This window comes from Phacochoerus africanus, chromosome 11, assembly GCF_016906955.1.
Source record: "Phacochoerus africanus isolate WHEZ1 chromosome 11, ROS_Pafr_v1, whole genome shotgun sequence".
Classification (NCBI taxonomy): domain Eukaryota; kingdom Metazoa; phylum Chordata; class Mammalia; order Artiodactyla; family Suidae; genus Phacochoerus; species Phacochoerus africanus.
In genome coordinates this window covers 92028098-92055750 of record NC_062554.1, presented here as the reverse complement: position 1 = coordinate 92055750, position 27653 = coordinate 92028098, and the positions used below count along the sequence as shown (strand labels likewise).

The following is a 27653-nucleotide window of genomic DNA, read 5'->3' as shown; positions in this document are numbered from 1 at the left end:
ACAAAGCATTAATCAAGGAAATTAAAGAAGATGAAGGGAGTTCCCGTCATGGCTCAGTGGTTAATGAATCCGACTAGGAACCATGAGGTTGCGGGTTCAATCCCTGCCCTTGCTCAGTGGGTTAACAATCGGCGTTGCTGTGACCTGTGGTGTAGGTTGCAGACGCAGCTCGGATCCAGCGTTGCTGTGGCCCTGGTGTAGGCCAGCGGCTTTAGCTCCGATTAGACCCCTAGCCTGGGAACTTCCATATGCTGCGGGAGTGGCCCAAGAAATGGCAAAAAGACAAAAAATAATAATAATAATTAAAAGAAAATAAGATGCTAAGATATAGAAAGATATTCCATGTTCCTGGGCTAGAAAAATTAATATTGTAAAAAATGGCCATACTGCCCAAAGCAATCTACAGATTCAATGCAATCCCTATCAAATTACCCATGACATTTTTCACAGAACTAGAACAAACAATCCAAAATTTTATATGGAACCACAAAAGACCCAGAATCGCCAAAGCAATCCTGAGGAACAAAACCAAGCAGGAGGCATAACTCTCCCAGAATTCAGACACTATTACAAAGCCACAGTCATCGAGACAGTGTGGTACTGGCCCAAAACAGACGTACAGACCAATGGAACAGAATAGAGAACCCAGAAGTAAACCCAGACACCTATGTTCAATTAATCTTTGACAAAGAAGGCAAAAACATAGAATGGGAAAAAGACAGTCTTTTCAGCAAGTATTGCTGGGAAACCTGGACAGCTGCATGCAAATCAATGAAACTAGAACACACCCTCAAACCATGCACAAAAATAAACTCAAAATGGCTTGAAGACTTAAATGTGAGACAAGACAACATCAAACTCCTGGAAGAGAACATGGGCAAAACCTTCTCTGACATCAACCTTACAAATGCTTTCTCAGGTCAGTCTCCCAAAGCAACAGAAATAAAAGGAAAAATAAACTAATGGGACCTAATCAAACTGAAAAGCTTTTGCACAGGAAAGGAAACCAAAAAGAAAACAAAAAGACAACTTACAGAATGGGAGAAATGAGTTTCAAATGATGCAACTGACAGGGGCTTAATCTCTAGAATATACAAACAACTTATACAACGCAACAGCAAAAAAGCCAACAATTCAATTGACAAATGGGCGAAAGGCCGGAATAGACATTTCTCCAAGGAAGATGTACAGATGTCCAACAAGCACATAAAAAAAAATGCTCAACATCACTGATTATTAGAGAAATGCAAATCAAAACTACCATGAGATACCACCTCACACCAGTCAGAATGGCCATCATTAATAAGTCCACAAATAACAAATGCTGGAGAGGGTGTGGAGAAAAGGGAACCCTCCTGCACTGTTGGTAGGAATGTAATCTGGTACAACCACTATGAAAAACAGTATGGAGGTACCTTAGAAAACTATACATAGAACTACCATATGACCCAGCAATCCCACTCTTGGGCATATATCTAGACAAACTTTCCTTGAAAGGACACATGCATCCGCATGTTCACTGCAGCACTATTCACAATAGCCAAGACATGGAAACAACCCAAATGTCCATCGACAGACAATTGGATTAGGAAGATGTGGTAATATACACACAATGGAATACTACTCAGCCATTAAAAAGAGAAACAAAATAATGCCATTTGCAGCAACATGGATGGACTAGAGACTCTCACATGGAGTGAAGTAAGTCAGAAGGAGAAAGACAAATACCATATGATATCATTTCTATCTGGAATCTAATACATAGCACAAATGAACCTTTCCACAGAAAAGAAAATCATGGTCACTTTGGAGAAGAGACTTATGGTTGCCAAGGGGAAAGGGGAGGGAGCGGGATGGATTGGGAACTTGGGGTTAATAGATGCAGATTATTGCCTTTTGGAATGGATAAGCAATAAGGTCCTGCTCTATAGCACTGGGAACTATATCTAATCACTTATGATGGAGCATGATAATGTGAGAAAAAAGAATGTATACATATATGTGTAACTGGGTCACCATGCTCTAAGTAGAAAATTGACAGAACACTGTAAACCAGCTATAATGAAAAAAATAATAGAAATTATCATTTACTGAGTTTCAATTAGAACCAAAGGAGAATATCACCCACAATTATATGAAAAGACTGTTAAAAGATTCCTTTTTCTAGCCGTGTATCTGTATGAAACTAGATTTTTTTTCCAGTGTGCTTCAACTAGAACAACACATATAACACATGGAATGCAGAAACAGATACCTGGTTCTCTTTTATTAAGCCATTGATGAAATGTGAAAAAATGTTAAACAAAGCTACTTTTCTCCCTAATAGTTTTTGTAAATAGAATTAACGTAGCATTATTATAGTAATATAAATATGGTTTATAATGTTAGCATGTAATGGGTTCATTATTTTTTAATTGCTTTTTTTTTTCTTTTCAGGGTCACACCCATGGCATATGGAGGTTCCCAGGCTAGGGGTTGAATTGAAGCTACAAGGTGCTGGCCTATGCCATAATCACAGCAATACCAGATCCAGCCACATCTGTGACCTACACCACAGTTCACGCAACGCCAGATCCTTATCCCACTGAGCAAGGCCAGAGATCAAACCCACAACCTCATGGTTCCTAGTCAGGTTCGTTTCTGCTGTACCACAACAGCAATTCCTAATTGCTTAATATTTTTAAAGTTTCCAGTTTTGACTTACAGTACAGTAAATATATATTATAACCTAAATAAAAGCCCTTTGGAGTCCTGAAAATTTTTTATATTGTTAAGATTTGAGCTGGTGACAAGCTGTATCAGCCTTAGTATAGTAGTTTTATTTATTTATTTTTATTGGCTTGTCATAGGTAACTTTCCTTACTATTTTTGACACTTAAGAAGGGAAGTGGTCACAGATGTGGCTTGGACCCGGTGTTGCCGTGGCTATGGCTGTGGCTGTGGCGGGCAGCTGCAGCTCCAGTTCTACCCCTAGCCTGGGAACTTCCATATGCCACAAATGCAGCCCTAAAAAGCAAAAAAAAAAAAAAAAGGTTACAGAATGAAATGTAAGTAGAAAATAAAGATTGAAAATACTAGATGTGTGCAGTTTTACGATATACATAATTCAGTTCATTATCTGACAATTCTAAGCTTATAAATTACGTCTGTATAATAAACAAAGGTATAACAACCATTGTTTAAAAGTGTAGTTTTTAAGTTTATTGTTTCTGTATCTATTTTTATTTAGGAATCTTTTTTTTTCTTTCAGAAAAATTTTAGCAAAATTGCAGATACAGTGAAATTAAATATTTTGTAAAACATAGACCAAACATTTAGATTTTTTAAATTTATTTTTATTTTTTTACAATTTTAAAATTTACTTTCCATTTACAATTATTACAAAATATTGGCTCTATTCCTCATGTTGTGAGATACATCCTTGTAGCCTTACACTCAACTGTTTGTACCTCCCATCTCTATATTACCTCCCCTCCCACACGGTGGTAACCACTAGTTTGTTCTCTGCATCTGTGAATCTGCTTTTTTTTATTGTTATATTTGCTGGTTTGTGTTATTTTTTAGATTCCTCATATAAATGTTATACAAATATCTAAAAATTTTTTTTTTTGTCTTTTTGCTATTTCTTGGGCCGCTCCCGCGGCATATGGGGTCGAATTGGAGCTGTGGCCACCGGCCTGCGCCAGAGCCACAGCAACGTGGGATCCGAGCCGCGTCTGCAACCTACACCACAGCTCACGGCAACGCCGGATCATTAACCCACTGAGCAAGGGCACTGAACCCGCAACCTCATGGTTCCTAGTCGGATTCGTTAACCACTGCGCCACGACGGGAACTCCCAAATATCTAAATTTTTTAAAACAAGATTTGTAACATTTAAATTTAGTGATATAATTAGAAACTTTAACACTTTAGAATTCATAATTACAGAATTGTATTTTTGGATAAAATTGGTAGCTATGATTTTTGTCGCCTTTTGAAGACTGAAGCTGTAAAGGTTACTTTATACAACAACTGTTCCCTCCTCCTTCTCTGCTTCTTTTCCATCTCCAACCAAAGGTTGTCTGAGCAACAGTTAACTTTCTGCTTCAGTATCTTTTAAGTCTTTTAGATCAAATCAGTTTTCCTCTCTGCCTTACACAGTTTTAAGCCAATAAATGTCTTCATTTTTAAGTCAATTATAGCTAGGTATTTTTGTTAAAAATTTTTTCTCATGGATGTTTAAGTCTTGTTTTTTGAAATATTAATAAATTTCTTACATACATCTATACACGCTCCCTTTCACATATTATCTTTCATCATGTTCCATCACAAGTGATTGGATATTGTTCCCTGTGCTATACAGCAGGATCTCATTGCCTATCATTCTTAATGTAACAGTTTGCATCTGTTAACCCTTTTTAATCACAACTGTTGTCTTAGTAGTCCTTTGGCCTCCATTTTCTTTTCTCTCTCTCTCTCTTTTTTTTTTTGTCTTTTGTCTTTTTAGGGCTGCACCCACGGCATATGGAAGTTCCTAAGCTAGGGGTTGAATCAGAGCTATGGCTGCCGGCCTACACCAAAGCCACAGCAATGCCAGATCCGAGCCGAGCCTGCGACTTTCACCACAGCTCACAGCAACGCCAGATCCCTGACCCACTGAGCGAGGTGAGCGATCAAATCCTCAACTTCATGGTTCCTAGGCAGATTCATTTCCGCTGTGCCATGACAGGAACTCCAGGCCTCCATTTTCTGGAACTGTTGAATTTATTTGTTTACCTTCTAACTGTCTGATTGACTACAATTTTTTAAAATGTGCAATTCGAATTCTTTTTTCACATCTTAGTTGAGTTTGTATCTTGGTTTCTATAGGTTAAGATTAAAAGACTAATTAAAATTTGAATGAATCAAGTTTATAAAAATAGAAGGTACCCTGGTGGTACATAAACTTTATTTTCTTATCTTCAAAATAAAAGTAGGAAAGGTTAACATTACAAATATATTAGAAACCCCTTCAGTATAGGAGAGAATATATTTCTAGAAATAGTGTATCCTAGAATACAAAAGGTAGTTGAGAAGATAAACATTAAAAATGTAGCATTTTGACCTGGGCGACCCAGAGAAACCCAAACGTCAGATAACCTTAGCTCTCTTAATAAGACTCTTGGGACTAGGCCCTGCACAGCAAGATACTATCCTGCAGTGAGAGTTAATATTTATTCTATTTTAAAAAATGGTGTTGAGTATCAAAATACCACAGAACAATCATGTTCCAAATCTTATATTTATGTCTTTGTTTTGCTGAGGCCTCAAACAGATTCCATTTATTAGGGAAAGAGTGATTACTTGCTTGGTTATGTGGGGAAAAGTCTGCAGGCAAAGATTTACTCCTGTCTTTGTTCATCACAGGCGTGAAGAGCGAAGTACTTAATCTACTCAGTAAATCACCTCTGCCAAGTGTCGAGATTGAAGGATTAAACAAATATCTCAGGTGCCAGGTTTATTGAGCCTTTGAGCTGCAGTACAGTGTGATTGCTAGCATTTGTAACACTCTCATCCAGCTTTGATACTTGTGAAAACCGCATGATAGAACCCAAGAATCAAACGTGCAGATGCGCGGTTCAGTATATTTGGGACCAAAACAGTTAAAAAGATAGGATGCACTATGGAGCAATGACTGATTCTGTACAGAAAGAGTCTTTAAATTGAGCTGATTTGAATGAATCAGGATTGTCTGTATCATAGTATCACTGTACAACTTAGATTCACATTGTAGAAACTTGCCATCATGAAAGATATAATGCTTAGTCACTCTAACCTAAGATCTGTGAAATGTAGACCATTCTTTTTCTTTGCATAGTCTTTGCCTAGCTGAGCTTATTTTCCAGGACCTGTACATAGCCTATCAATGAAATAGAGTATTTGAATTAAATATCATGTCTGTTATCTTTCCATCTCAGATGTATTTGCATCTCTTCTTTCTATAGTATGTAGGGATTAGGGAGACATCAACTTAAGTTTCAGACTAGAATTAGCACTCTCAGAAAAAGAACTTCATCTCAACAGGCACTTATTTCTCTCAGTTCAGAATTCACCCATCTTCCCCATTTTATAATTGGGCTAATTACATATAAGCATAATATATGACCTCTGACAGAAACTCTGTTTCTCATTTTGCAGGTATTTCCATTGGATTTTCTTAGTATTCCAACTGATTTCAAGCTCAAGAAATCCTTTTTCCCCCTTAGTTTGTTTCTTTTTGGCCTCAAAATATGAACTCTATACTGTTCTTGAATTCTTCCTACCTTCCAGCATATCTTGTGTCAGGTTTTTTTGGGGGGTTTTGTTTGTTTGTTTTTTAGTTTTTCATTGTTTTTAAGAGTGTTCTTATTTTCTAAGTTATTGGTTTTGGTTGGACTAGGCTTTCATATTTTGTGATTGCTTATCCTGTACATTCCTTCTATTTAATATGAATTTAATTTAATCTTGGACCAATTTCTGAATATTCTACTCACATAAACCGTTCACATATCCACTCATCCTTCCAACCTGACAAATTTTTCCTAAGCAGTATCCCACATCAGAGCCGTGAGTGTCATCCTTAATACATTCCTATGACATAGAGCCCTAATCCTTCCCAGTTTTTCCTGGTCCCATCTTCTTGTTAACCTTTTCCTTTGTTCAGAAGCCGGCCTTAGTGCTTTGTCCCAAAGGCTTGTTAGGCAAATTTTCTACTTAAGGAGGCAGAGGCAGATGGAGTGTTAATCACAGATATGCACGTGTTATCGGGTACCAGAACTTTATAATAAGATATAGTACTGCCAAGAGACCATTTTTATGTTCATTCCTTTTACTCACAAATCTACCTCCTTTTTAAACTACCAATTGACTTTTCCTACCTCCAATTCTTTATTGTGATGACCCCAAATCTGGCCATCAGAAAAATTGGAGGGGCCCTGCAAACACTCCAGGCTTTTATTTAAGACCCCAGAAAGGCTGTACTTTGTGGGGTAAGGGAAATTCAAATGAAGACCAGTCCAAAAAAAAGGCATAAAAGTAGTAACTCCTAAGTGGTGCAGGGTGATTTTCAAGCATACTGTCTGTCTACCAGAAGAAAAGTAAATCTGTTCTGGAGAAAGGTAGCATTAGAGCTACTACACATTTTCCTCCACAATGTCTAGTATTTAATCAGAAAATCACCAAGCATATAAGGAACAAGATTAAACGAACAAAACTAAGAAATATAAAAAAATGCAATTGAAGTAGGCCTATTGGAGATGCAGATAATGGGCTTTTAAGTAAAGATAATACAATTAAAATATAAAGAGTAATAATACTAGATAACTTCACTGTACAAGAAAATCAATGTAGGAAAACACGGAATACTCATTCTTACAGAACTTACACAGTTTGGTCACTTTTTTTTGGTCTTTTGTCTTTTAACGGCCGCACCTGTGGGATATGGAGGTTCCCAGGCTAGGGGTTGATTCAGAGCTACAGCTGCCGGCCTATGCCACAGCCACAGCAATGCAGGATCCAAGCCACGTCTGTGACCTGCACCCCAGCTCACTGCAATGCCAGATCCTTAACCCACTGAGCAGGGCCATGAGGATACTGGTCAGATTCGTTAACCACTGAACCATGACAGGAACACCCCAGTTTGGTCACTTTGGTGGTGAGATGAGTTTCCTGTCTTCCAGTTGTATTTTTTGTTTCCTCATGTAGTTAAGTAACCTGACACAAAATTCTTGGGAAGAAGTATCTTGATGTATAACGCTGTTTAAACAAAGCCAAGCATATATTAATTATATTCTTAAGACATATTGACTAATTTTTTTCAAAAACCTTTAATGGCAAACAGACAAATATTTTGTCTGTAAAAATAACAACACCCTTCAGTGCATCACCATTATCTGAATGATAAAGTCTAAAATCTTAAATCTAATTTTTGGTTTTTCCCACTTTATGGCCTCAGCAAACTTTATGAGTCTGTTTATCTTCTGTTTCTTTTGTTGCAGGAAAAGAAATTACTAAAATCAGAACCATTTTATTATGACAGTATAACAGAGTTTAGCAAACATCCAAGGACAGGAAACTAGATGCAGCCCAATTGTGTATGGATTGAAATTAATAAATCAGGAAGCAGGGCTTTCCCCCATGTTTCTTATCTAAAAATAGCATAGTCTGCTGTGTCTAACTTTATCCACAGAACAACTTCCTCTGCTTCTGTTTTAAAATGTAGCCTTTTAAATCAAGCCACTACTACCAGTCTCTGTGTCTTTTAAATGAAATTTTAAGAAACTTGAGACTGCTGGCTGATGCTTGCCTTTTCCTTCCTCTCTTCCAGTCAGCTACAGTTAATTGTAGGTTCCCCTAGGCTTACTCAGCAGAAACAATGGTCTGAGCACTGGGCAAGCTAAAGGATTTTGAAGTTAGTGGGCAAATTGACTGGCATGCTGACCACACCCCTATCATCCCTCTATTTTCCAGCAACACTGCTGCTTCTAGCCAGCCTGGTTTTACTACTGTCTAAATTAACTCCTCTTTTATCATTCCTGTCCCACAGTTTGGCGAACTCACTAGAATTATAGACATCTCTACCAGTGTAGACATTTCAATGCCTTTTTTTTCCCCATACTGGTAGTGGACCATCATATATATATATATAGGGTGGGGAGGGAGAGATTAATATCACATTTATCCTCAGCTGTCACTGCAGTGTTTTGATTTTCTATATAGTCACTCTTCATAGGTTTTTCTGGAGATCTGTGAAAAGGTTGAGAGAAAATGAAAGGAAGTGAAATATAAAATTTTCACTAACAAAATCTCTTATATTCTTTCATTTTAACAAAGAATCCCGAAGAAATGCTTTAGATTATAAGAAAAATATAAATTATTAGTCCTAACATTCAAAAGTAAAATTATTCATATTTAGTCAAAATTATATACATTTGTGATTTTGTTCTAGAGTATGCTTCTGGGGGTGTTTTTGTTGTGTGGTTGTTTTTTCTAGTTCAAATTTTTAGTAATAGTTTTTAGAATGCTCTGGGGTCACCAGATTCAGTAATCATGATTTAGATGCCTGATAAATAATGAAATTTTGTTCATTATTAGTTGTCTAAAACCTCCCTCTGGAAGGACGAAACAAATGGTGTGAGACTCATTATTTTTATTAATGAGAATAGACTCTTCATGTTTTATAAGGGGACTCATTTTAATTAGCATGTTGATTTGGGCATTGAAGTAAAGAGATGTTTTGTGATTTCCCTGTATAATTCACAAGAAGTCTCTAACCCAAACAACTCAGTATTGATGGTTCTGTCCCTTCAGAAGCTCAAAAGTTAATCTGACAAGCTGTACCCTACAATTTCAGAAAAACGAAATCTAGGAGTGTCTGTCATGGCTCAGCGGAAACAAATCTGACTAGGATCCATGAGTATGCAGGTTCCATCCCTGGCCTCACTCAGTGGGTTAAGGATCTGGCATTGCTATGAGCTGTGGTGTAGGTCACAGACATGGCTCGGATCTGGCATTGCTGTGGCTGTGACATAGGCCAGCGGCTACAGCTCTGATTTGACCCGTAGCCTGGAAACCTCCATATGCCTCGGGTGCCGCCCTTAAAAAAAAAAAAAATTTAATTAAAAATTTAAAAAATGAACTATATACTATATGTAATTTAATTTTACTTCATCTACTTAAATATTTTTAGTCTTTATCAAATGAATAGTTTATTATTTACAAATTAAAATTCATGTATTTTTATGACATAATGGGCAAAATATCTTGTAACTTCTAATTTTTTTTTTTTCATATTTGATTCTTTCTTCTTCCTTTTAGGGTAGAGCCTGGATCAGAGTAGCACTCATGGAAAAACACTTATCTGAATACATCTCTACAGCTCTGAGAGACTTCAAAACAACCAGGTTTAAAAGTCCCTTTAATTTTCAAATACATATATTTTAAAGATTCAACTGAAGACCTAGAACTAGAATAGAATGAAAACTTGTTTTTAAACTATTCACCTGTTTTATTTCCTCCTTTTTGTTCTTCTCACATAAATCCACTGTTATCTCAGGAAAATGCAGTTTGTCAAGTAAACATATATCTACCTTGGTTTTCAAGCTTCACATTATGCTTTGAATACCTTTTTTCTGAATAATTTCCGAGTCTTACTTTTTCAACACTTGAAGTTTCATCCTCTTCACAGACTTTTTCCTAACCATTTTGAAGAAAAGTCTAACTCTAAAATTGCTTTAACATTTTTTTCTTTGCACACAACATCTATTTCATTGCTTTTAAAGAATATAAATGAATCATTAATTTCTTTAATTCTTATATAGTATAATTATTGTTCAATTGTCTTTTTTTTTTTTTGTCTTTTCTAGGGCCACACCCACAGCATATAGAGGTTCCCAGGCTAGGGGTGTGATTGGAGCCACAGCTGCCGGCCTACGCCAAAGCCGCAGCAACACAGGATCCAGGCTGCGTCTGCAACCTGCACCACAGCTTATGGCAACACTGGATCCTTAACCCACGAGCAAGGTCAGGGATTGAACCCACAATTTCATGGTTCCTAGTCGGATTCGTTAACCACTGTGCCATGATAGGAACTCCTGTTCAATTATCTTTTAAGGGTGGTCTGTACAGTACTCTTCTTGGGTTGTATAGACATAAGGGATGGCACATTGTGCAAAACAAGACTTTATTTATTTTGCTTTTTAGGGCCACACTTGTGGCATATGGAAGTTCCCAGGCTAGGGGTCGAATCAGAGTTGCAGCTGCCAACCACAGCAACTCAGGATCCCAGCCGAGCCTTCGACCTACACCACAACTCACAGCAACGCCAGATCCTTAACCCACTGAGAGAGGCCAGGGATTGAACCCATATCCTTGTGGATTCGTTTCTGCTCTGCCACAATGGGAACTCCCAAGACTTTATTAATTTTTTATGGTGGTAGTAAAAAAAGTTCATATTAGGACAACAGTGATTTCTACTCAACTCTGGTCTACTGACCTATGTTTATAGCTTTTGTTAAGGAAACCACTTTTTTTCCATTTCAAAAGTATTTATAAATGAAAATACTCAATAATTTCAGTACATCTTATATGTACTGTTTCGTATGGTAGCCACTAACCACATGCCACCATGTAAATTAAAAGTAAGATTAAATAGGCGTTCCCACTCTGGCACAATGGGATTGATGGTGTCAAAGAAGTGGGTTCAATCCACAGCCCAGCAGAGTGGGTTAGGGCTCTGGCATTGCTGCAGCTGTGGAGTAGGTTACAACTTTGGCTTGGATTCAGTCCCTGGCCCGGGGTGGCTAAAAAGGAAAAGAAAAAAGATTAAATAAAATTACTGATTCAGTTCTTAAGTTGTTTTATCACATTTTAGATGTTCACTGGCCCGGGTTGGCTAATGACTACCAAACTGGACAGCACACATATAGCACACGTATAGAACATATAGCAGCAGGTTCTATCAGACAGCCCGGCCTTAAGCAGTTTTAAATTACCATACTTATTTCTATGTCATTAGTCATTTTTCTGAAAGAAAAGCAGATAATAACAACTCTAAACCAGTTTGACAGAGAAAATCAGACGTGTATATATATATATACACACACATAGAAATCATATGACAACTTAATTTCCATGTCCTGATGTCATATTTGACATTTTGGATTGTAAGAAAATCTGGGCCTTTATTATGGCTCCTTTTTTTTTTTTTTTTTTAGCTAACTAGTTGGCACAAATAATAGCTTTATTTAATTGTCTCTGTTTTTAGGTAATAATAAATTTTTTATTTGGAAGATACAAAGAAAAAAATGGTCATGATTATCAATTTGATAATCATGATTAAATGATTAAATCAGGATATAAAGATTTTTAACTAAAAGAAGTGTTTGCATAAAGTGAATCTGATATATGCTTACTGAAGTCTTTTCAAGCAGTATACCACTCTTGAGATATTTCAAAAGATGGACAGTGAGGTGATGATAAACTCTTAGACATTTGAAATAAACCTTTTGCAATGAAACATTTTTTCTTTTATTTATCATCACTAGTAAATATATTTAATTATGAAAGATACTGAATATTGAAGATAGTAAGGCTTTAAAAATAAAAGTATCAGAATCTCATAAAACAAACCCAAAAGTCCTAAATTCATGAAATCAAACCAAGTTTATACAGTGATTATCTTCTGTACAATAACAAGATTGCATTAAATTTATGATAGTCTTTTCTAAATAGAAATGAAAGCATTAATAATCTCTCTGAGTTCTTGGTCTTGTTTCTTAGTTTATACAGTTGGGTGGAAATAATACTTGAGTAGACTGTTTTTAGAGTGAGTAGTTTAAAATTTTTAAGGGAAATTCTTTTTGGAAAAAAAGGAAATGAATCATCTCTAAAAAATGTCCATGAAGTTAAAATATTCTTGTAACAATATATAAATATATATTATCCAAACCTGTACTCCCCTCTCATACTGCTCATTTCCATGTTCTACTTCATCAGCAAATTTCTCAAAAGTCTTATACACACTGTTACCTTAGAGTTACTCCTTGTTCTTGTCCAGCTTCTACCTCTCAGCATGCCACCAAAGAAAAGAATCCCAGTAATCCACAGCTACCAAAACTTAACAGACATTTCTCTGACAGCATGGTACTCTGTTGCCTGGCTAAAATAGTTGAAAACTTCCTCTTTTTTTGAGAAACCCCTTTGCTTTTAACCAATATAATATTCCCTGACTTTTCTTTCTCCCTCTAAAATTGCTCTTTTTGAGGATTCTTTTTCTCTTCATAGCTTCTAGCTATCAGTATTCCCTGAACTCAGTCCTCCATTGTCTGATCTTCTTTTTCTCTCTTGTTAGAATTTCATCCATCTCCCCAGAGCTTTAACTACCATCTGTATGGTCGTGAGACCACATTTTTTTTTTTTTTTTTTTGAAGATGGAGAATATCTTTATTATGCCGGTGGGTCCATGGGGAATCACTTCCCAATCATGGACCCAGAACAAAAAAGGGGAGATAGATACATTTATAGTGCTTGCTTACATATGATACCACATTTAAATCTCTCACTAAATAATTCAGATTTCTTGATTTTTTTTTTTCCCCTTTAACTCTGCTTACCTCCTCCTAATCAGATGGTTTCACTGCCTTACCCACGTGGCTGATGAAATCAAAATCTAAAATTCATATTTGACTCTTCTTTCTCTTTCAGTCTGTATAGTCATTCCATTAGAAAGTCTTTTCAGTCGTATCTCCAAAATCTATCATGAATATACCCATTTACTTTCATCACCATGACTAGGACAGTAAGGCGTACCTCTCTCATCGCTTGCCTAAACTCCCTTATTGGCCTCCCAACTGAGATTCCAGTTTGCTCCCTTCCAGTCACTGCCCAGCTTCCAACCAGTCTTCTTAAAAGTAAAAGAGATCCTGTCAATTCCCACATTTAAACATTGAAATTGTTTCTTATTACTTTAGCCAGCAGGTTCTGTGAAACACATCTCTTGTTTTCACCACTTTCTAGCTGTGGAACCTTGAGCAAATTGCTTACTCCCTCCATGGCATAATATATGTTGGTAAAGTTAAAGAAGATAATTCATGTAAAGCCCTTACAGCTATGCCTCATACTTGATAAATGTTCACAGTCATTATTAATGCTGTATGGCCTACAAAGCCCTGTGTGATCAAACTTGTGTGGGCCTAAGGTCTCAGGCTAAACATTTGAGAATGTCTTTCTTAATGACTTTCTTCAAAGTTGGATTCTCCTTTAATTTTTCTATACCTCAATAACCAATTTATTTATTTTATACTAATCATCTCTAATCATCTTTTTCTTTGTTGCCTGTCCTCTCCCCTAGACTATAAGGTCCATCAGGAGGAGTCTTTACCTTGTTCACCACTTTCTCTGATACATCTGTTCTTGCTACATTATGTATTTGTTGATAAAATGATTAAACAATCTCACATTCTCAGCAAGACTTTTTTGGATATTTATTTTTTTGCCAGTTTTTCATTTTGATTCAGTTTGACTTTGAATAGAATAGAACATTTCTTTTAATGCTGTAATTTGTTTTGTATGTCAGGAGGGAGAATTTTATCTCCTCCCTTAAGTTTCTTATTTAAAGACTAAATTGAAGAAGAAAACAAGAATGTAGATGATGAAATTTTTTTGGTTTATAAGTGCCTTCATATTTTAATATTGCACTTTTAGTGTGTAAAATCACATCTGACTCTCAAAAGAGGAAATTCTGAAGCATGATATTGTGCAGTATCAACACAATCTATTCTGGTAGTTTACTTTGGATCCCATCCAAAGAATATTTGTAATTGAAGACCTGAAAGGCCTTATAATAGTCTTAGAGAATGAATACAAAGGATAGCATTATAGAGACATTTTTCAGTTGGAATTAAATTATATGTGGTAAAAGAAGCATTATTCTTATTAGGGTATTATTTTAATTACTTTTCTAGTTTCTAATGTTTTTCTGCTCAACATACAAGTAACTGGAAAGAATATACCTAATAGAAAGTGGAGGCTTTTCTTCCAGATTACAGTAATGTCATATGGTTGTTCACAATTTGCCTCTGTTTCTAAAATACAAAACTTCTTTAAAGATACAGTCTACTGTGTAAATCTTTAAATAGAAGTTTTTAATATGTTTTTCACCTTGGTACTTTCAATATTTATAATACATTTTTTCAAGTCACTATACTTGGTTAGATCCTTCTCATAAAAATGCTGTCTTTAGAACAAAAAATATTTTCAGTGAAAGAAAGGAAATTTTTTTTTAGTGTATATCTTACTATTATTGGATTAGTCATCTTGGGCTTTGCTCTTGGCTCATTGATTACATAATCTTGGTTATATAAGCAAACTTATGTTCCAGTTTTTCTATGAGGTAAAATGAAGAGGTTGAAAACTTACAGCCTTTAAAAGTCTTTGAAAGTACTCATAATAGGAATCAAACTTTTAGTCAAATTATTGATATGTCAGTTTGAGGGAATAAAAAATGAATTTTTCCTAATAGCATCTGCCTCTTTAATGTACATGAATGTCTTAAGTCTTTAAGCGATAAAAATGTCTTTCTGATCAGTTCAGTATTCTTTTAAATACTGAATTAAGTTTTTGGTTTTTTTGGTTTTTAGGGCCGCAGGTGTGGCAAATGGAAGTTCCCAGGCTAGCGGTGGAATTGGAGCTACAGTGGCCAGCCCACACCACAGCCACAGCAATGCATGATCCGAGCCTTATCTGAAACCTACACTGCAGCTCATGGCAATGCAGGATCCTTAACTCACTGAGCAGGGCCAAGGATCAAACCTTCATCCTCATGGATACTAGTCAGGTTCACTTCCGCTGAGCCACAACGGGAACTCACTGAAATAAGTTTTTTTTTAAATCCATTATCTCAAACTTAGAAGTACATTTACTTAATATTCAGCATAGGGTGGACAGTTCTCTTAACTATCCTTTCCTCTTCTATTTGTCCTCTTCTCCCCTCTGTTGCAGTAAAGACTGCTGTATTAAATCAAGTCTGTGCAATATTGTTTCAGTTTCTCATATAGCAAGCACTTCACTTATATTGGTTAGCTTTAAAATATCAGTAGTAAGACAAAAGCCAAAAGAAAAATCATTAGAACAATATAACAAACATGTAAGTGACCTTTAGGTTTAAAAAGATGTCTAAAAATCAGTTTTGGTTTAAGTATTCTTTAGTAGTTCCTCATATAATATTGACAGTAGGAAACAAGCAAGAATCATTTTAATCTCTTAGAAGTTACTGTTAAACGTGGTGGGGTTAAGGCAAATAAAAGTAGGTCTTTTCTTGGAGTTCCCTCTGTGGTATTGCATGATCCAGCTTGTCTCTGTGGAAGTGCCAATTGCTGTAGTTGCAGCCTAAGTCACAACACCAGCTTGGATTCCTTCCTTGGCCTGGGAACTTCCATATGCCGCAGGGACAGCTGAAAAAGAAAAAATAATAAAAATTTTAGAAATGAATGAAAGTAGACTTTTTCTTATATAGGAAATTACTAGGAATAATGGGTGATTACCCATGTCAGAAGTCAGAAAAAAAAAAAAATATATATATGTCCTATAGAATTTGGTGTTCTAGGATCATTGAAATCATAGTTCTTCAAGGAGTTGATAAAATAATCTGTCAACAACCATTTCAGCCATTGGAGCAGGGACAGAATCTCAGATATATAGATTTGTCTAAATATCTTTACTTTTTGTAGAATACCTTATTTGAATATGTAGAAATTCCTTCCATTTAGGCTGGAAATTTTAATTTTCCTCCTTTTATATAAATGAATAAAAGCATTTTCTGTATTTCCAAGGGCAGAGAAAACATCTAATCGAAGCTAATTTTCCCACGATGTTTGTTTCCAGGCTTACATCTATCGGAGAGTAAATAGTCGTCTCTAATTTTCCTTTGTACCTTTTATTCATTTAAAATTCCTTAAGGACCATAACAGAGGTTAAATTCTCTTTAAATATTTTTGTTTTACAAGAAGTATTATGGTTAATAGAAAATACATAGGAATTCCCACTGTGACACAGCAGGATAAGGATCCAGCATGGTTGCTACAGAGGCATGGGTTCAATCCCAGCCTGGCACAGTAGGTTAAGGAACCGCATTGTTGCAGCTGCAGCTCAGACTCAATCCCTGGCCCTGGAACTTTCTTATTGCAGCAGATGCAGCCAAAAAAAGAAAAAAAGAAAAAAAAAAGAAAGAAATTATATAGAACTTAAAGTAAGAAGAATTCAGTTTCTTCCTTAAGCAGTTAGTCAACATATGCTTGGGCAAATTGTTTTTTGTTTTTTTTTTTGTTTTTTTTGTCTTTTGTTGTTGTTGTTATTGTTGTTGTTGTTGCTATTTCTTGGGCCGCTCCCACAGCATATGGAGGTTCCCAGGCTAGGGGACTAATCGGAGCTGTAGCCACCGGCCTACGCCAGAGCCACAGCAACGCGGGATCTGAGCCGCGTCTGCAACCTACACCCCAGCTCAGGGCAACGCCGGATCGTTAACCCACTGAGCAAGGGCAGGGACCGAACCCGCAACCTCATGGTTCCTAGTTGGTTTCGTTAACCACTGCGCCACGATGGGAACTCCGCAAATTGTTTTAACTCAACTCTTTTCTTGATGGTGAATTTGAAATGAATGACACTTCTTTCTGCTTTTACTTCATGGGCTTTGCAAGTATCAAATACGACTGTAAAGGTATTTGGTAAACAGTGAACTATTCAAAATCAGTGATAGGATTATGAGCATATAAACTTTATATATGCAGCCTTTATAAACCCATGAATATGGAAAAGAACAAGACAAATTTCATTTACTAGGATGTTTTCCTCTCGGGAATTCCCTTTGTGGCTCAGGGATAATTAATCCAGCTAGCATCAATGGGGACATAGGTTTCATTCCCTGGCCTTGCTAAATGGGTTGAGGTCCAGTGTTGCCATGAGCTGTGGTGTAGGTCGCAGGCATGGCTCAGATCTTGCTTTGCTGTGGTTGTGGTGTAGGCAGGCAGCTATAGCTCGGATTTGTCCCCTGGCTTGGGAACTTCCATATGCTGCAAGTGTGGCCCTTAAAAGAAAAAAAAAAATTTAAATTTTAAAAAAAGATGTTTTCCTCTTAGTTAGGGAGGTGTCCTTTTGATATAGAGTGATTTTCACTGCCTATGTGTAATATAGTTATAACCATTTAATTGCCCCTGTTATTGAACATAAACTAGTTTTTGCTTAGTATTATTTGTAAAAAGTAGATTCAGTGATCTTACATTCTTTTGTGGAAAAAAATACCTTAAGCCCATATTAAATGATATTTTCCCAAAATGTTTATTTAAAATATTTTAAAATAAAATTTACTTTTTTTTTTTTTCCCGGTCTTTTTAGGGCCACACCCACAGCATATGGAAGTTCCTAGGCTAGGGGTCTAATCAGAGCTATAGCTGCTGGCCTACTTCATAGCCACAGCAACTCCAGATCCAAGCTGCAACTGTGACCTACACCACCACTCACAGCAAACGCTGGATCCTTAACCCACTGAGTGAGGCCCCGGGATGAAACCTTTGTCCTCATGGATACTAGTCAGGCTCGTTACCGCTGAGCCACAATGGGAACTCCTAAAATAAAACTTTAGTATTTTAAAAACTAACATTAACTAACATTAACCAAAACAGAAAGCTTTCCAGGAATTAGCATCCTCATTTTGTAAAAGATACAATGGATACTTCCTCATGTGCAGCCACCTTGGTAGTCCACCTGCCCTATTGGTATTGCAGTGTTGAAGGCTAGCGTAAATTACTGTTTATCACACCTTCCTAGTTTTTAATTTGGTTAATAACCCTTGGAATTAAAGGAAAACAGAATGTATGTTTGTGTTTGTTGTGTGTGTAGAACAGTAGTTAATACCATTTTGAAAATAGACCAGTATAAATGATTGTGAATTTGACACCTCTTAGTTTGCATTTACACTGCTCCATTCAGGGTAAAATGCTAGACACTCTAGGCCCATTGAATGAGTCGCTTTGGACATTCATTTTAAGAAAGGTGGAAACACTTAAAATGATATTTTTTGTTACAGTGGTAGTTTTTTTCCTCCTCAGATATCTACAAGACTTGAGTGATCCAAGTACGTTTTTGTTTTGACAAATTAAATTTAGTTCTTTCTACTTTAGTTTGGGCTCTAAATAATTTTTGTGGATGAAAATTCAGTCTGTTTTTAATATTTATATATTCATTTCATTTTTTAGGAGATTTTATGAAGATGGAGCAATTGTCTTGGGTGAGGAAGCAAATATGCTTGCTGGCATGTTGCTTGGACTCAATGCTATTGATTTCAGGTACTTTAAGAGTATATATTCTGATTTAATGTAATCTTATTGTTTCAGTTTTCTGAGTAAAGCACACAATTGGATATTAATTTGATTTATGTTGTTCCCTTTTGACTCACATCAGTTTTCAGAATATGTTTTTTCTCAAAAAAGAGACTGTCTCAAACTTAAGGAATTAACTGATAGGATAGCTCTCTAGTTTGGATAAAAGGAAAGCTTGGACCACATCCCCCAAGTTGAAAAATCATGTACTCTGGTTGCACTGAAGGAAGGTTTTGGATCTTACCTCTTAGTATTTTTCAAATATTGCTTTAAAATGAAAAAGAAATACACTAAAAGTAGATTCAAAGCCAGAAAGATTTTCATTATCTCCTGTGTTGAGAAAAAGATCTTGACAGGCTCTCTTGGATGTCTTAGATCTCTTGTTATGTATCTGGAGCATTAAAACAATTGTTAATATTTGCTTTCATTATCAACAAGATGTATTGATTCAAGACTAAAAGTGCAAGTGCTAAAAATGAACATTGTAGGAAGTTTCTGTTGTGGCTCAGTGGGTTACGAACCCAACTTGTATCTTGAGGATGAGAGTTCAATCCTAGGCCTTATTCAGTGGGTTTTGTGCCATGAGCTGTGGTGTAGGTCACAGATGTGGCTCAAATCCTGTGTTGCTGTGGCTGTGGCTGTAGCTGTGATGTAGGGCTGGCAGCTGCAGCTCTAGACCCCCTAGCCTGGGAACTTCCATGTGCTGCAGATGTGGCCCTAAAAAGCAAAAAAAGAAAAAAAAAAGTGAACATTGTAAATTTTTAAGTTGATGGAAGCATCCTTTTGCACTTTTTTTTTTTTGGCTTTTTACCTTTTCTTGAGCTGCTCCCGAGGCACATAGAGGTTCTCAGGCTAGGGGTCTAATCGGAGCTGTAGCCACTGGCCTACGCCAGAGCCACAGCAGCTTGGGATCTGAGCCGCATCTGTGACCCACACCACAGCTCATGGCAATGCCTCATGGTTCCTAGTTGGATTCTTTAACCACTGCACCATGACGGGAACTCTGCTTTTGCACTTTTTTAATTGATCCAACAGGTTATATTAAACTAAAAGTGAAAGGTTTGTCTATAACAAGAACTGGAATATAAGAATGAAGGAAGTATTATATTTTTATTGAAATGTATCACTTAAAAATCCAATAATATTTACAAAATAAGTATAAAACTTAAATGAAAATATGCTTTTAGGTCATGAATTAAAAATAATGCTACCCATTTTCACTGAGGTTACCTTTTTCTAGTAAATTACTTCCTTTCCAAAACATGTTTCACTTTATAACTTTGTACTGTTTAAAATTTGATAAAATGGTTAGGTTAATTATCTTAATTGTTTAAAATGAACATGATAGATGCAGTAAAGTGGGGTTTGGTTAATTAATGTAATTGTTAAGGATGCACATGATAAATGCAGTTAATTTTTTGGTTGGAAAAAATGGGATAATTATCTAAACTCTTGGTTTATTACAATTTATTGCTTCTGTATGCGGAGCAAATGTCTTAAAATATACCTTGGTAATGTATCTATAAATGAAGGAAAGCCCATATCAAATGTTGCCACTTTGATTCACTCCTTATTCAGGTCTGGAAAAAATACTTATGTACCCTTAATGTTAATATATTACAACAAGTATTTCAGTAGGCAAACTTTCCAAAGAAACCAGAAGGTAGTAGTTCATATATGAGTTTTTTTCTTTGAAATATCAACTTGTGTCTTATATTCATGTGCTTATCTTTTTAAAAAGATGTATTTTTTCTTTTAACAATGAAGTAACTACCTTTCTAAAAAATTCAATTGGAGTTCCCTTTGTGGCTCAGTGGGTTGAAAACCCAACACTGTCTGTCTGAGGATGTGGGTTGATCCCCAGCCTAGCTCAGTGGATTAAGGATCCAGCATTACCACAAGCTGCAGCATAGGTGACAGATGCAGCTCAGATCTAGTCTTGCCATGGCTATGGTGTAGGCCTCACCTGCAGCTCCAATTTGACCCCTAGCCTGGGAACTTCCATTTGCCGCAGATGTGGCCATACAAAGAAGAAAAGAAAAAAGAAAAAATTCAGTTGGATATAGCATTATATAGAGCAAAGATTACTGGATTGGGGGACCAGGAGATCCTGAGTTTCTTTACTGGGATCACAACTTTGGGCAAGTCACTTAACCTTTTTCTTATCTCCATGGCTTCAAAAAGGATTGACTGTACTATAGAAAATGTTTAGTGTTCTTTTTAGGTATAAGATCCAACTTTCTTACCTATCGAGATAGTTTAGGAAAAAAACTTTCATTTTCTAATTAGTCACATCTCTTTAGGAGATACTCAGTGTCACCTGAGAATTTGTATGTAAATGTGATCAAAGTTGAAATTTGAAAATTCTCTAGTGACATCTTGAGTCTATTGAAAACCAAGATAGTATGAAATAAGTAAACAGTGCTTGAACAGATTTCTCAGTAAATTTACTTTTACATGATATGTAACAGTGTTATACACTTACACAAGCCTTTGTCATTGAAGGTAGAATATCTTTATTGAGGTGTTTATTTGTAGCAAGTCACATTTAAATTACAAATAAAAAATTCACCTGCAATTTGATGAAACAAATGTCTCTAGCAAGAGATTGTTTATAATGCTTTAATTTAAAATTTCATGTTTTAATATATTTTTTGTCTATTGTCCTAGCTTCTGCCTAAAGGGAGGATTGGATGGCAACTTTCCTGCTGTAATAGACTATACACCGTATTTAAAGTTTACCCAAAGGTACTTTACATTTTGAGACGTTATTGATATCTTAATTTATAATTGAATGTCTTTTACAATATATTCATCTGATTAAGATTACTTCCTTCGGGAATTCCTGCCATGGCTCAGTGGAAATGAATCCAACTAATATCCATAAGGATGCACATTTGATTCCTGGCCTCTCAGTGGGTAGGGGATCCAGGGTTGCTGTAAGCTGTGGTGTAGGTCGCAGACCCGGCTTGGATCCCCTGTTGCTGTGTCTGTGGCGTAGGCCAGCAGCTGTATGTAGCTCTAATTCAGCCCTTAGCCTGGAAACTTCCATGTCGGGGGTGTGGCCCTAAAAAGAAAAAAAAGGACTGTTCTCTTACTTTCTTCTAAAACATTTATTTTCAGTATCAGAAATTATTCAAAAATGTAAACTCCATTGCATTTTTAGTATATATGTAAATATACATTTTTTACTTAATTTTAATCCCAGAATAAATATAGTTTTTAGGAAATTCCCTTGCATTGCAGTGGGTTAAGGATCTAGCATTGCTGCAGCTCTGGCTCAGGCTGCAGCTCTGGTCTGCCCTGGGCTGGAAACTGACGTAGTCCACTTTAAAAGCTCTGTAATAGTGCATTGAGATTTTAAAATTATAATTCATTATTTAAATTGTTGTTCATTTTATCACCATTTTGAAGGAAAGAATAATGAACATTTTTGGGCAAATAAAATTTCTTTTTGTTTCTGTTGTGAAATTTACAGTTATTCAGGTAAGTACAATGAAAATTTCGGTGGTTCTTAAAGTTTGTTCTTATAGTTGTGTCATTTTATCCTATTACCATTATTGTGTGTTATGAATTTCCCACAGTCTCATCAACATTGGAAATTAATCATATGAAATCTATAGATTTTCTGAAGATTTGCTTACATAATTGATTTCCTGAATAGAATAATGATCATTATATACTTAAAAGATGTTTTGATCAAGCCAAAGCTGTAAGGGAGAGAGGAAGAGAAAGTGAGTATTATATGTATATATGTAATATACATATACACACACATGCTCATTTATTGAGTGCCTAATGTAGGAACAAGAATTTTACTAGGTGCCAGGGATACATAGATGTGAAGACTATAGGAACTTTGTGAACTTCTAAAAAGGAATACAGTCCCTGTAACCAAGGTAATCACCATCTAGTGAGAGAGATACAATGATTTTAGAGCTAGAAGTGTGAAGATGTTTTAGATGATGAAAGAGAAGGAGGAAAAGAGTATTATGGTACCAAGATTTCTAACTTAGATAAGTGGATCCCTTGGGAAAAGGGCTAGTTCTATTACATTAGATCAAGAAATGAAATACACCGACAAACTCCCTTGAACATAACATGTTCAAAAATGTTTGAACAGCATAAATTGTACTTTTTTAATAGCTATAGTGAATTTTATTTGATGTGTTCATCATAAGTTACATAACATCCCCTCACATGTGAACCTTTAGTCTGTATCCTTTTTTTAACTAAAAAATTCTAGAATGGATATCCTTATGGGTACTTTTGGGGAAAGGAAATTATCCTGTTTTGAGATATGTTGGATTATAGGACTCTTTGTGAAGATAATGCTAGTATAAATAATAGTAATACTATTTATTGAATGTTTACTGTATAACAGGCATTGTTCTAAATGCTTTACTTCTATTAACCCACTAAGTGCATTGGAACATTGGGCTTCATGTATCTTTTCAAATTATGATTTTCTCTAGATATATGCCCAAGAATGGGATTGATGGATGATATGATAGTTCTGTTTTTAGTCTTTTAAGGAACCTCCATACTTTTCTCCATAGTGGTTGTACCAATTTACATTACTACCCACAGAGTAGGAGGGTTCTCTTTTATCTACACCCTCTCCAGCATTTATTGTTGGTGGAGTTTTTGATGATGGCCATTCTGACCAGTATGAGGTGATACTTTAGTGTAATTTTGATTTGCATTTCTGTAGCAATTACTGATGTTGAGCATCTTTTCATGTGCCTGGTGCTCATCTGTATGTTGTCTTTGGAAAAATGTATTTAGATCTTCTGCCAATTTTTCAGTTGGGTTGTTTGTTTTTTTGATATGAAACTTCATGAGATCTTTGTATAATTTAGAGGTTAATCTCTTATTGGTTGCTTCATTTGCAGATATTTTCTCTCATTCTGTGAGTTGTCTTTTTGTTTTGGTTTCCTTTTCTGTAAAAAAGCTTTTAAGTTTAATTATTTCTCACTTGTTTATTTTTGGGTTTAGTTTCATTGCTCTGGGAGGTGGATCCAAAGAGATAATGCTGAAATTTATGTCAGAGAGTGTTCTGCCTGTGTTTTCCTCTAAGAGTTTTATAGTAGCCAGTATTACATTTAGGTCTTTAGTCTATTTTGAGTTTATTTTTGTGTATGGTGTTAGAGAGTGTTCTAATTTCATTCTTTTGCAGTCCAGTTTTCCAGCACCACATACTGAAGAGAATTTTTCTCCATTGTGTATTCTTGCCTCCTTTGCCATAGATTAATTGACCGTAGGTGCATGGATTTATTTCTGGGCTTTCTACCCTGTTCCACTGGTCTATAATTTTTTTTTATGCCAGTACCATAGTGGTTTGATGACTGTAGCTTTGTAGTATAGTCTGAAGTCAGGGAGCCTGGCTTCTGATCCATTTTTCTTTCTCAGAATTGTCTTGGCTATTTGGGGTCCTTGGTGATTCTATACAAATTTAAAATTTTTGTTCTAGTTCTCTGAAAAATGCCATTGGTCATTTGATGGGGATTGCATTGAATCTGTAGATTATCTTGGATATTATAGTCATTTTGACAATATTGATTCTTGCAATCCAAGAGTATGGTATATCTTTCCATCTGTTTGTGTCATCTTTAATTTCTTTCATCGGTATCTTCTTTTTGCAATATGACATCAATTTTATTACATAAATATATTAAAATATACATACACCATATACACTAAAGAGTGATGTTAAAAAAATCTGGTTATGGAGTTCCCGTCGTGGCACAGTGGTTAACAAATCCGACTAGGAACCATGAGGTTGTGGTTCGATCCCTGCCCTTGCTCAGTGGGTTAATGATCCGGCGTTGTCGTGAGCTGTGGTGTAGGTTGCAGACTCAGCTTGGATCCTGCATTGCTGTGGCTGTGGCATAGGCCAGTGGCTACAGCTCCAATTCGACCCCTAGCCTGGGAACCTCCATATGCTGCAAGAGCGGCCCAAGAAAATGGCAAAAAGACAAAAAAAAAAAATCTGGTTATGGATTCCCTTCATTGCTCAGCAGTTAATGAGTCCAACTAGGATCCATGAGGATGTGGGTTTGATCCCTGGCCTCGCTCAGTGGGTTAAGGATATGGTGTTGTCATGGGCTGTGGTGTAGGTCACATACATGGCTCGGATCCCACGTTTCTGTGGCTGTGGCTTAGATCGGCAGCTGCAGCTCTGATTCAACCCTAGCCTGGGAAGCTCTATATGCTGCAGGAGCAGCCAAAAAAAAACCCTGGTTACATCAGAGTAATAAGATTACAGATGATTTATTTTCTTTATCTTGCTTTTTCTTTATTTTGTTCTTTAGGTTTTTTATATTATAGTTGATTTACAATGTTCTGTCAATTTCTGTTGTACAGCAAATGACCCAGTAATACAAATATATACATTATTTTTCTCATAATATCTTACATCATGTTCCATTACAACTGATTGGGTATAATTCCCCATGCTCTACAGCAGAACCTCATTGCTTATCCATTCCAAATGCAAGAGTTTGCATCTACTAACCCCAAACTCCCAGTCCATCCCACTCCCTCCCCCTTGGCAACCACAAATCTGTTCTCTATGTTTATGAGTTTGATTCTATTCTATAGATAGGCTGTGCCATGTTTTAGATTCCACATATAAGTGGTATCATATGATATTTGTTTTTCACTTTCTGACTGACTTCAGATAGTATGGGACTCTCTAGTTCCATCCATGTTGCTGCAAATGGCATTATTTTGTTCTTTGTTATGGCTTAGTATTCCATTGTGTATATGTACTACATCTTCTTAATCCATTCATCTCTTGATGGACATTTAGGTTGTTTCCATGTTTTGGCTGTTGTGAATAGTGCTGCAATGAACATGCTGGTGCATGCGTCTTTTTCAAGGAGAGTTTTGTCCGGATATATGCCCAAGAGTGGGACTGCAGAGTCAAATGGTAGTTCTATGTATAGTTTTCTAAGGTACCTCCATACTGTTTTTCATAGTTGTTGGACCAACTTAACATTCCCACCAACAGTGCAGAAGGGTTCCCTTTTCTCCACACCCTCTCCAGCAATTTGTTATTTGTTGACTTGTTACTGATGGCCATTCTGACTAGTGTGAGGTGGTACCTCATAGTAGTTTTGATTTGCATTTCTCTAATAATTAGTGATGTTGAACATTTTTTCATGTGCTTGTTGATAATCTGTATAACGTCTTTGGAGAAATGTCTGTTTAGGTCTTCTGCACATTTTTCAATTGGATTCTTTGTTTTTTACTGTTGAGTTGTATGAGTTGTTTGCATATTTTGGAGATTAAGCCATTGTTGGTTGCATTGTTTGAAACTATTTTCTCCCATTCTATAGTTTGTCCTTTTTTTTATGGTTCCCTTTGCTGTATGAAAGCTTGGAAGTTTGATTCAGTACCATTGGTTTATTTTTGCTTTAATTTTGGTTGCCTTGGGAGATTGACCTAAGAAAACATTTGTATAGTTCATGTCAGAGAATGTTTTGCCTATGTTCTCTTCTAGGAGTTTGATGGTGTCTTGTCTTATGTTTAGGTCTTTAAGCCATGTTAAATTTATTATTTATGCATAGTGTGAAGGTATGTTCTGGTTTCATTGATTTACATGCAGCTGTCCAGGTTTCCCAGCACCACTTGCTGAAGAGACTGTCCTTTTCACATTTTATATTGTTGCTTCCTTTGTCAAAGATTAATTGATCATAGGTGTCTGGGTTTTTTTCCTGGGCTCTCTATTCCATTCCATTGGTCTCTATGTCTGTTTTTGTACCAATACCACACTGTCTTGATTACTGTAGCTTTTTAATACTTTCTTGAACTCTGGGAGAGTCATGCCTCCTGTTGTTTTTTTATGGTTCCAGATACATTTTTGGATTGTTTGTTTTAGTTCTGTGAAAAATGTCATGGGTAATTTAATAGGGATTGCATTGAATCTGTAGATTGTTTTGGGTAGTATGGCCATTTTAAAATATTAATTCTTCCAATCCAGGAGCATTGAATATCTTGCCAATTCTTTGAATCCTCTTTAATTTCCTTGATTAATGTTTTATAGTTCTCAGCATATAAGTCTTTCACATCCTTAGGTTCATTCCTAGGCGTTTAATTTTGGGGGGTGCAATTTTAAAAGGTAATATATTTTTTATGTTCCTTTTCCTGTATTTCATTGTTAGTGTAGAGAAATGTGACTGATTTCTAAATGTTAATCTTGTATCCTGCTACTTTGCTGGATTCATTGATCAGTCCAAGTAGTTTTTGTGTGGAGTCCTTAGGGTTTTCTATGTATAGTATCATGTCATCTGCATAGAGTGACAATTTTACTTCTTTTCTTCCAATGTGGATACCTTTTATTTCTTTTGTTTGTCTGATTGCTGTGACTAGGACTTCCAATACTATGTTGAATAACAGTGGTGAGAGTGGGCATCCTTGTCTTGTTCCAGATTTTAGCAGAAAGACTTTAACCTTCTCTTCATTGAGGATTATGTTGGCTGTGGGTTTGTCATAAGTGGTTTTGATTATGTTAAGGTATGGACCGTCTATACCCACTATGGTAAGAGTTTTTTGGACTTTTTTAGGGCTACATCCATGGCATATGGAGGATCCCAGGCTAGGGGTCCAATAGGAGCTATAGCTGCCAGCCTACACCACAGCCTTAGCAACACCAGATCTGAGCTGTGTCTGCGACTTACACCACAGCTCACAGCAACAACGGATCCTTAACCCACTGAGCAAGGCCAGGGATCAAACCAAGATCCTCATGCATCCTAGTCAGGTTCATTAACAGCTGAG

General features: G+C 36.2%; 1 protein-coding gene across 1 annotated transcript in view; it reads left to right on the top strand.

Moving 5' to 3' along the window:
* RUNDC3B (RUN domain containing 3B) overlaps positions 1–27653 on the top strand; it is a 162062-nt gene that overhangs the window by 60499 nt on the left and 73910 nt on the right. Inside the window, exons 5-7 of the mRNA XM_047753923.1 lie at positions 9817–9902; positions 18747–18836; positions 21540–21617. Coding sequence (XP_047609879.1) covers positions 9817–9902; positions 18747–18836; positions 21540–21617 — 254 coding nt within the window. The remainder of the gene's footprint in view (positions 1–9816; positions 9903–18746; positions 18837–21539; positions 21618–27653) is intronic.